The 11079-nt window shown below is 52.5% G+C and overlaps 1 protein-coding gene and 1 pseudogene across 1 annotated transcript; one reads left to right on the top strand and one right to left on the bottom strand.

The window, feature by feature from the left end:
• LOC148003607 (uncharacterized) lies at positions 1-8163 on the bottom strand. Its single transcript, XM_087568120.1, has 2 exons — positions 7877-8163; positions 1-5210 (listed from the first exon to the last, which is right to left on the bottom strand). Exon 2 carries the CDS (start codon positions 2546-2548, stop codon positions 1379-1381), a length of 1170 nt encoding a protein of 389 aa, XP_087424246.1. The 5' UTR covers positions 2549-5210; positions 7877-8163; the 3' UTR covers positions 1-1378.
• On the top strand, positions 6498-10258 carry Kcnk16-ps1 (potassium two pore domain channel subfamily K member 16, pseudogene 1; annotated as a pseudogene).
• The last annotated feature ends 821 nt before the right edge of the window (positions 10259-11079 follow it).

Below are 11079 nucleotides of genomic sequence, written 5' to 3'. Positions count from 1 at the left end.
TGCAGGAGGAGCTGAGAGTTCTACATCTTCATCTGAAGGCTGCTAGCAGAAGACTGACTTCCAGGCAGCTAGGATGAGGGTCTTAAAGCCCATGCCCACATGACACACTTCTGCTAACAAGGCCACACCTTCTCCAACAAGGCCACACCTCCTAATAGTGCCACTCCCTGGGCCAAGCATATTCAAACCACCACACCCACTGAACTGGATGTGCTCCTGAGAGAGACTCCAGCCTACATCCCACTCCAGCTGAACTTCCAGAGGATTTGGGGTAGTGCATAAACCTTTAAGCATAAGAAGATGGTAAAAGGAAGAGAAGGGAATGGGAGAGGAGGAAAGGGAAGGGAAGGGAAGGGAAGGGGAGGGGAGGGGAGGGGAGGGAAGGGAAGGGAAAGGAAGGGAAAGTGGACAGGGGAAGAGAGGCTATCAGGAAGGAAAGCTGAAGGCCACTGCCCTGGAAGACTTGGCCACCACTCAGCAGATCTTTTGTAGTTGGTCAACTAAATAAGATGAGTTTTCCATCCTGGTGAAGCTAGTCCCACTCCTCTCCAGACCTGAAGGACAAGGGCACCTCTGTCTCCTCCTACCCCAGGCTGTCTCAGACTTCCTTCACTCTTCTCTTTCCTGTGGACTCTTTTCTTTCATTTCCTTCTTTCTGAGAAGAATTTCACTCCCTGTGAACTGTGTGTCCAGACTGAGGACTGTTGGCTCTGGACTATCTAGTCCTGTCTGACCAGAATGCTCTGGTTGTCAATGGATGAGCTTTTGGACCCTGTTCACACAGGGCTTCCTCAGTGTCATTGAGCAGACTTAGGCGCTCCCTGGCCTCGCAGGAAAGCTCAGTCATTGCTTAAAGACTAGACTCAGTAATTCAGAAAGATGGTTGACCACCAGCACACTGTTGGCCCCATATTCCCAAAGTATGAGAAAAAAAAGTCAAGGGTTAAGTGTAGTGGCTTCAGAAATCCCTGAAAGCCTCAGGAAACCAGGAGCAGAATGGAGGGTTTCAGGGAAGATGGCTCCTTGGCTCTCTAACACTGCCTAATAACAACAGTAACTATTCTTGCCCTTAATGCCAAGCAAGCGTATTTCAGCTTGACCTCACCCCAGTGATGCCTCATGTTCTTTGTTGGGCCTTGAGGCAGAGGACTACAGCTCACTCCTGTATGCTGTCATTTACTTGTTCATATACTTATATTGTAAATGTTCTGCCACTATCTCAGGCATTCTGTAAGGCTCCTAACAACCTATAGGTAGAAACAGATCATCCTCTATGTATTACAGGAGTAGTCATTTGTCCTGGTTAAACCCAAGTGGCAAGCATGCACCTGATGCCCCTCCCTAGGAAGACATGAATGTGGTGCTGTGCCAGTGATGCTCAAGTCTGTGCTGCTGCAGCCAGTGATGCCCCTGTCTGTGAGGTCCATGTCTGTGATGCCCTGTCTGTGAGGTCCATGTCTGTGAGGCCCATGTCTGTGATGCCCATGTCTGTGATGCCCGTGTCTGTGATGCCCATGTCTGTGAGGCCCATGTCTGTGATGCCCATGTCTGTGAGGCCCATGTCTGTGATGCCCATGTCTGTGAGGCCCATGTCTGTGAGGCCCATGTCTGTGAGGCCCATGTCTGTGATGCCCATGTCTGTGAGGCCCATGTCTGTGAGGCCCATGTCTGTGAGGCCCATGTCTGTGAGGCCCATGTCTGTGATGCCCATGTCTGTGAGGCCCATGTCTGTGATGCCCATGTCTGTGAGGCCCATGTCTGTGATGCCCATGTCTGTGATGCCCATGTCTGTGATGCCCATGTCTGTGAGACCCATGTCTGTGAGGCCCATGTCTGTGAGGCCCATGTCTGTGATGCCCATGTCTGTGAGGCCCATGTCTGTGAGGCCCATGTCTGTGAGGCCCATGTCTGTGATGCCCATGTCTGTGAGGCCCATGTCTGTGAGGCCCATGTCTGTGATGCCCATGTCTGTGAGGCCCATGTCTGTGATGCCCATGTCTGTGAGGCCCATGTCTGTGAGACCCATGTCTGTGATGCCCATGTCTGTGAGACCCATGTCTGTGAGGCCCATGTCTGTGAGGCCCATGTTTGTGAGGCCAATGTCTGTGAGGCCCATGTCTGTGATGCCCATGTCTGTGATGCCCTGTCTGTGATGCCCATGTCTGTGAGGCCCATGTCTGTGAGGCCCATGTCTGTGAGACCCATGTCTGTGATGCCCATGTCTGTGATGCCCATGTCTGTGAGGTCCATGTCTGTGAGGCCCATGTCTGTGAGGCCCATGTCTGTGATGCCCTGTCTGTGAGGTCCATGTCTGTGAGGTCCATGTCTGTGAGGTCCATGTCTGTGAGGCCCATGTCTGTGAGGCCCATGTCTGTGAGGCCCATGTCTGTGATGCCCTGTCTGTGAGGTCCATGTCTGTGAGGCCCATGTCTGTGAGGCCCATGTCTGTGAGACCCATGTCTGTGAGGCCCATGTCTGTGAGACCCATGTCTGTGAGGCCCATGTCTGTGAGGCCCATGTCTGTGATGCCCATGTCTGTGAGGCCCATGTCTGTGATGTCCTGTCTGTGAGGTCCATGTCTGTGAGGCCCATGTCTGTGATGCCCATGTCTGTGAGGTCCATGTCTGTGAGATCCATGTCTGTGAGGCCCATGTCTGTGATGCCCATGTCTGTGAGGTCCATGTCTGTGAGGCCCATGTCTGTGATGCCCTGTCTGTGAGGTCCATGTCTGTGAGGTCCATGTCTATGAGGTCCATGTCTGTGAGGTCCATGTCTGTGATGCCCATGTCTGTGAGGCCCATGTCTGTGAGGCCCATGTCTGTGATGCCCTGTCTGTGAGGTCCATGGCTGTGAGGCCCATGTGTGTGATGCCCATGTCTGTGAGGTCCATGTCTGTGAGATCCATGTCTGTGAGGCCCATGTCTGTGATGCCCATGTCTGTGAGGTCCATGTCTGTGAGGCCCATGTCTGTGATGCCCTGTCTGTGAGGTCCATGTCTGTGATGCCCATGTCTGTGAGGCCCATGTCTGTGATGCCCTGTCTGTGAGGTCCATGGCTGTGAGGCCCATGTGTGTGATGCCCATGTCTGTGAGGTCCATGTCTGTGAGATCCATGTCTGTGAGGCCCATGTCTGTGATGCCCATGTCTGTGAGGTCCATGTCTGTGAGGCCCATGTCTGTGAGGCCCATGTCTGTGATGCCCTGTCTGTGAGGTCCATGGCTGTGAGGCCCATGTGTGTGATGCCCATGTCTGTGAGGTCCATGTCTGTGAGATCCATGTCTGTGAGGCCCATGTCTGTGATGCCCATGTCTGTGAGGTCCATGTCTGTGAGGCCCATGTCTGTGATGCCCTGTCTGTGAGGTCCATGTCTGTGAGGCCAATGTTTGTGATGCCCTGTCTGTGAGGTCCATGTCTGTGAGGTCCATGTCTGTGAGGTCCATGTCTGTGAGGTCCATGTCTGTGATGCCCTGTCTGTGAGGTCCATGTCTGTGAGGCCCATGTCTGTGATGCCCATGTCTGTGAGGCCCATGTCTGTGATGCCCATGTCTGTGAGGTCCATGTCTGTGAGGCCCATGTCTGTGATGCCCATGTCTGTGAGGTCCATGTCTGTGAGGCCCATGTCTGTGATGCCCATGTCTGTGATGCCCTGTCTGTGAGGCCCATGTCTGTGAGGCCCATGTCTGTGAGGCCCATGTCTGTGAGACCCGTGTCTGTGATGCCCTGTCTGTGATGCCCATGTCTGTGCGGCCCATGTCTGTGAGGCCCATGTCTGTGAGACCCATGTCTGTGATGCCCATGTCTGTAAGGTCCATGTCTGTGATGCCCATGTCTGTGAGGTCCATGTCTGTGAGGCCCATGTCTGTGAGGCCCATGTCTGTGAGGTCCATGTCTGTGAGGTCCATGTCTGTGAGGCCCATGTCTGTGATGCCCATGTCTGTGAGACCCATGTCTGTGAGGCCCATGTCTGTGATTCCCATGTCTGTGAGACCCATGTCTGTGAGGCCCATGTCTGTGAGGCCCATGTCTGTGATGCCCATGTCTGTGAGGCCCATGTCTGTGAGGCCCATGTCTGTGATGCCCATGTCTGTGAGGTCCATGTCTGTGATGCCCATGTCTGTGAGACCCATGTCTGTGACTACCAGGTCTGTGATGACTGTGTCTATTATGTCCATTATGTTTCAGCCTGTGATGCCCATGTATGTGCTCCTGATGTCTGTGATGTCCACGTCTGTGATGCCCGTGTTTGTGATGCTGCAGGCATGTAGTATGGCTTTGTCTCTGTTGCCAGTGTCTGTGATACCCGTGTCTGTGATGCCCTTACCTGTGATGCCCATGTCTGTGATGCCCATGTCTGTGATAACCTTTCCCGCATCCTTTTGATATGGGAAATTCAGTTTAAGAACCTTGCCTGCTCAATTACTTAGCCTGAATATGGTGTCATCTGGTTGGTGCCAGACACATGTGAGGTGACCACCATGCAGATGTCCTCACCGACATTTTGTCTTGCCACATGTGGCTAGAGCTAGGAAACACTGAACAGGAAGTAGAGAGTGGTGGGAGCTGATGGCACCAGTCCAAGAGATGGACCTGGATCGCAATCCTCTTCCTGTATTGGTCAGGGTTCTCCAGATGAACAGAACTTATAGAATGAATCTCTCTACACATAGAGAAAAGGGATTATTAGAATGACTTCCAGGCTGTGGCCCAGATGATCCAGCAATGACTCCTATGAATGGACAGTCCAAGGATCCAGTTGTTCAATCCACAAGGATGTATATCTCAGCTGCTCTTCAGCACACGCTGGCATCCCAAAAAAGTAGTCTCTAATGCTAGACAAGGAAGGGACTTGCTAGTGAGAAGAAGCAGGCAGAGCAAAAGCTTCCTTCTTCTCTGTTTTCCAGCAGATGGTGTGGCCCCAGATTTGAGGTGGGTCTCCCCACCTCAAAGATCCAGATGTCTCAACTTCAAATTAAGCAAACATCCCTCACATGCGCCTCACGTGTGGGCTTTATTAATATTCATTCTAGATGTAGTCAAGTTGACAAGCAAGAATGGCCATAACGGTCCCAACTCTTTTATATGAAATGTTCTGGATAGGGGAGTCCATTAGAGACAGAAAGCGAGTGCCCACAGGCCGAGGGCAGTGGGTGAAGGGGCAATGGCTGGTGAGCGACAGGTCATCGCTGAACAGTGGTCGTGGTCACAAAGCTCTGGAATACATTACAAACCATGGTCAGGGTTGGCAGGGTGTGAAGTCACCTGAAGACAAGCCTCTGGGTATGTGCATGAGCCTCTAGATTGAGTTTGCTGATGTGGGCAACACCACCCCACGGAGTCCCAGAGTGAATGAAAACGGAGACAGCAAGCTCTGCACCAGCATTCCTCTCAGCTTCCTGACTGTGCCTCCCGTGTGACCAGCCACCTCGCTCCTGATCCATGTCTTCCCTTGCTGTGATAGACTGTACCCTCACACTAGGAGCCAAAACAAATGCCTCCTTCCTTACTTTGCTTTTGTCAGGTATTTTCATAGCAACAAGAAAATTAGTCAATGCATGTGGTTATATCCATGTGGTGGTTTGAATAAAAATGGCTCCCACAGGCCCACTGGGAGTGGCACTATTAGGAGGTGTGGTCTTTCTGGAGTAGGTGTGGCCTCACTAAAGGAAGTGGGTTTCAGGTCTCAAATGGTGGGCTCTGAGGTCTCAAATGCTCAAGCCAGTTCTAGTGTGGCATTCACTTCCTGCTGCCTACTGAACCGGATGTAGAACTCAGCTCCTTCTCCAGCGCCATTTCTGCCTACACACTGCCATGCTTCCTGCTATGATGGTAATGGACTGAACCTCTGAAACTGTAAGCCAGCCCCAACGAAATGTTTTCCTTTATAAGAGTTGCCTTGGTCATGGTGTCTCTTCACAAAAATAGAAAATCCTAAGTATGGGACTGGCAGAGGGAAAAAAAAAAAAAAACATGTTCAGAGAAGTATGTTCACCCCGCTGTCCACAACTAAGACTCAGAACCAGCAGCAGATAGATGGGCAAAGGAAACGTGGTATGATACACATACACAATGGAACTCTACTGGATCATAATAAATTAGACTCAAAAGGCAAATGTTTCATGTTTCCTCTATAAACCTAATCTATATTTACCCCCCCTCTCTCTGTGTGTGTGTGTGTGTGTGTGTGTGTGTGTGTGTGAGAGAGAGAGAGAGAGAGAGAGAGAGAGAGAGAGAGAGAGAGCAGATGAGCTCAGAGGAGGCTGGTAGGTGTCTCTGAGGGACCCAGGGACATGATGCCTTTGCTGCTGTGTATAGAATAGTAAGGCCCAGTGGGGGATGACAGTCCTGTTTGCACACCACATTATTCAAACATACTCCCCTGCTGCAGACACCTATGCAGTGGAGGACAGGGTGGGCAGTAGCAGAGACCCCCACCTCTTCTCCTTTCTCTTTATAGCCACCCTGACAGCTCCTGCAGGGTCCTGGCTGCCACATGCCACATGCCACATGCTGGGCTCTGCAGCTGTTGGGGTGGCCTGGTACTACCCCTGTTTATAGCCTATGTCTGCTACCCACTGCTTGGAGCCGCCATTTTCCAGTTGCTGGAGAAACAAGCAGAGGCTCAATCCAAGGACCAGCTCCAGCTGGAAAAGTTGCTCTTCCTAGGGAACTACATGTGCCTGGACCAGCAGGACCTGGGGAAGCTCATTCTGGTGAGGGAATAAGGAAAGATGGGGCCTGATGCAAGGGGAGGTGGGTGGAGGAGTCCATGGCAGGTTCAGAACACCACTAAGTTGTTGGTTCCTGTTTGGGGACAGAGTGTGGTGGGAACTGGAGCCTGAGGAAACCTAGTCCAGAGCCTGTCTCTCGTCTACAGCTAGACCTCTAACTGGGTCACTTAACTTAAATGTCCTCAACGGTCCTGTGAAAAGAAAGGGCACATGTGATACTGGGAAGGCGGCTGAGTTCTTGTCCTACAAATATGAGGACCTGACTTTAATGCCCAGAATGCACATTAAGCATCCAGGTGCGGGGCAAGCAAGATGGCTCAGCAGACAGAGGGGTTTCCCATCAAGCCCGATGAACTGAGTTTAAACCCTGGACACCACATAGTAAAAAGAGAGAACCAATCAAATGCCCTTTGATTTCCTCACACACCATGGCATATTGTTCCTGCACATATAAACACACACACACACACATGCACACACACACATGCATGCACACACACACACATGCATGCACACACATGTACACGCACATGAACATAAGTGCAGGAATACATGCTCCACCACTACCACCACCTCCATCACCACCACCTCCACCAGCAGCAGCAGCAGCAGCAGCAGCAGCAGCAGCAGCAGCACCTGAGAACTTGTTAGGGAATCAAGTTTGAGACCTGCTGACACAGGAACTGAGTGAGGCCACTAGGAGATGAGGGCCTGAGACAACTCCTGGGACCAAGAGCAACTTGTCTATGAGATAAGACTTCAGCAGAGCCCTGTCCCTTCTCCTCAGGACACACTCTACACACACAGAGTTACTCGGGGGTGAGATTCACCTTCAGGTGCCCCAACATCCCAGGGGTTAGTCAGAGACAGGGACATCTCAAACCTTCTCCTGCCTCAGCCCCGGCATGGAGGTGAAACCAGGTGAGCAGTGGACAGACTGGTGGACAGGCTCAAACTGGTTGTACACTCAAGCACAAGGGTGTAGGCCTGACTGCAGCCCAAAGGGGCCTAGCACCAGGGACTCACTAGGAAAGATAGGGGTATACGTGCCCCTCAACGTCCTCAGTCTTGGGACAGGGCGGATGACGCCCGGAGGCAGAGACATGCTAGTGTAACATTTGAGGGAACCCAGTCCCTGGGGAACTCACACACTGGGACATAATGGCGCTGAGTGTAGCGTTCAAACAATGCTCCAAGTGGAAGCTTCTATGCCGGCTTCTTTCCTCCTCCACCATTGGACTGTCAGAGGCAATGATGTCACAGCCACTTGAGGCCAGTCACACATGCTCCGAGCTTTAGCGAAGCCAGAGATTCTTCTTGAGGGCCTACAAGTACAGGAGAGATAGCCAGGGACTTGGACAAATGCTGTCCCCAAGAGTAGGGGTCTCCAGGGAGGGGACATGCTCCGGAACGTCTGGTTGAGCTCTCCTCGTGTGTGGGAAAGAGGAAGTGAAAGTCCACACCCTAAGAAACTAGTTCCTGCCCAAGCGAGGGCCAGGAAGCCTCCACCCAGGGTGTGAAAATCAGTTCCCACAGGAAAGGATGTGGGAAATGCAGCCATGCTTCCCAATAGCGCCCTACCTTTGGAGTGCCGCAGGTAAGTAGACAGATCTGACGCTGCCCAGTTCCCAGTTAAAGCGGAAGAGGGTTTGAGTTGGGGAGAAGGAGCCCTGCCCATTCCCCATGAGGAGTTGAGGGATCAGGCTTGAACCTACTAAAGTTCCTGACCTAGAAACGCAAAACACAAACACAGAGAGTGCACACCCATGCAACACACAGCACAGACAGACAACACACCACAGAGCACACACAACCTTTCCTGGGCCCCTGACGGAATTTCTTCTGCACGAATGGGCTATGCTCACTGAAGAGTGCCAGGGAGCAAAGTAGCCAGCTCTCTAGATGCCCAGGAAAACTCTCAGGGCTTCCCACCACATGGCCAAGGGAGGGAGAGCCCAGGCTCCACCTTCCCCAGATCTCTTCCAGAAGTATCCAACCATAACCGCACCTTTCCTCACTGTGTGTCATCTTCCTCGTCACCAGAAACACCTCCACTGGCTCTCTTAGAGCCACACCTTTGTCAACCCTTGGCCACTTAGCAAGTGTCTTAGCCACTCAGATCTTTCGTGTTCCCTTCTGTGAGATGGAAATGACATCACTTAAGAGACTTATTAAACTTAAGCACACACCATCCTCCTGAGAGCCTGGTGAGACTGGCACTCAGTGACCACTAACTCCCCTCCTGACTACGCCACCCCTACAGGGCATCCTGGAGGCCTGGGAAAAAGATGTGAACCCCAGCGGCAACTCCACCAACCCGTGACTGGAAGTCTGGGAGCAGTTTCTTCTTGGCAGGCACGGTGGTCACCACTGTAGGTAAAGGGGTCGGGAGAGAGGGGCCTCCCTAGGCACTGCTCAGCTTGGGATCCTTCCTACCACTAGGACAAGGATGCTGTTTATCCAGATGGTGACACAGGAAGCACCGACTGGACACGGTGGGACAGGAACGGAGAAAAGCAGCAAAGCAGGCATATCTGCAGTGAGGGGCTGGGTTCACCTCCCTGGTGAGCCTCGCCTCTGAAGGGCTGGGCCGTTGGAAGGCAAGTATGGGTCCCTCTCCTGTCTCAGTCCTGTCTGGCCAGCCGAGAGCTGGTCCTGGTGTGTCGGTATTCTGATACTGTGAGCCTGGCCGCCGACCACAAAGTTCTGTCTGGGAGATAAATAGTAGAGGTATCTGAAGAGGGAGGCCATTTGTACAGAGGGACTGTCCCTCAAAGCTGCAGGTGACATCCTAGCATCCAGGGGAGATGTGGTAACAGGAGAGCACCCCCTGCATCCACCCCAGTCTCACACAGGCCTCCCGTCCGTTCAGTGAAGCCCCCATTCGATTCCAAACACCTTCCTTGGCAATCCAAACAGAGACTTAGAATATGGGTCAGGGTATGAATTGAAATCTGACCCAGGCTTGGCCTCCCAACTCACAAAGAGGAATTAAGTCATTATAATTATATAAAGCAAATGGGGATAATTAGAAAGACACGAACCATCTCGGGGAAGTGTGCCTGGCAAGGAGGCAGAGGGTGGCAGTCAGGAGGGCTTCATGGAGGCGGCATCATGGAAGAGACCTCTATAAGTAGAGATTGTTCTAGTAGAGGATAGATTGTTCTAGTAGCAGGTGAACAGAGAACTCCTCCTCCCCCAGAGGACGGGGGGAGGGGAGCTGGCAGGAGGCATTTCTGGACTCCACCCCCACCCTGACATGTACTCTATGGGAACCTGGCTCCCAGCACAGAGGCAGGGTAAATCTTCTGTGTCTTCTATGCCCTGGTGGGTATCCCGCTCAACATGGTCTTCCTCAACCACTTGGGCTCAGGGCTGGACAGGTGGGAGGACCACCCCAGGCATTCCCAGGTAGATGGTGTGTGCCATCCGGGAGCCTCTGGAACAGAGAGCTGCAAATGTGAGGTGGCTTGGGTGTATCGGGCTAAGGACAGACAGTTGTGAGGATGAACAGAGAGTTGAAGAGTGATTCAGGCACACCGGCATGGCCTCAGAGTCCTCTGCAGCACACGAAACCAGGAGTCTACCTGCAAAGAGATGTCCAGACCCTGAGCACGGCTTCTGTGGGAGGATCGGGCACAGGTGCCACGTAGCCCTTTGCAGTGGAAGTTTGAATATTATGTCTCCATCTTCACCATGGAATTCCAACATCCTTTTGCATGGTTCAAAACAGACTCTGGGCCACCCAGCATGTCCCCAGAACTCACTGCCACAGAAGAACCTGGGACATCACAGTGACCGCACCCTTACCCCAGATCTGAGTTCCCCAAGGACCCAACGCAAGTGTGAACCTTACGTTCACATCTAAGTTGACTGTCTAACACGTTCCTCTGTCCACGGAAACTTCACACAGGCTTGTCACATGCTCATGCGTACAGTCCCACCCACACAGAGGTTTGTATCCTGCCCCACCCCACCCCAAACCCATGCTATTCCCTACCCTTCCTTCCCAACCCATATACTTCCCAGACAGGTGGTCAGTAATTCTCCAGGAATGCCTACAGAGTAACTCAGGGGAGGTGCAGAGATAAAAATCAAAGACTTACATGGGTGGAGGTTTGCACGCTGGTCTCAGAGCCCCATTCCTGGGTCCCTCAAAGTGGCCCTGTGGGGGGGGGCAACATGGATGACTGGCAGGAAGCCTTGGGCTGCAAGCAAAGGGAGAGTTGGTTTTTTGTGTTCATCATCACATGCTAGGGACTCAACAAGCCCCCACTGTGTGCCAGGCCTGTACTCTTGCTGTATCCTCACTCTGGAAGGACTGAGGCAGCCCCCAGGGCCTTGACAAGGA

Source organism: Rattus norvegicus, chromosome 9, assembly GCF_021556685.1.
Source record: "Rattus norvegicus strain SHRSP/BbbUtx chromosome 9, alternate assembly SHRSP_T2T, whole genome shotgun sequence".
In the NCBI taxonomy this organism is placed as follows: domain Eukaryota; kingdom Metazoa; phylum Chordata; class Mammalia; order Rodentia; family Muridae; genus Rattus; species Rattus norvegicus.
The sequence above is the reverse complement of the archived record's forward strand: the minus strand, read 5'-3'. Positions and strand labels throughout refer to the sequence as shown.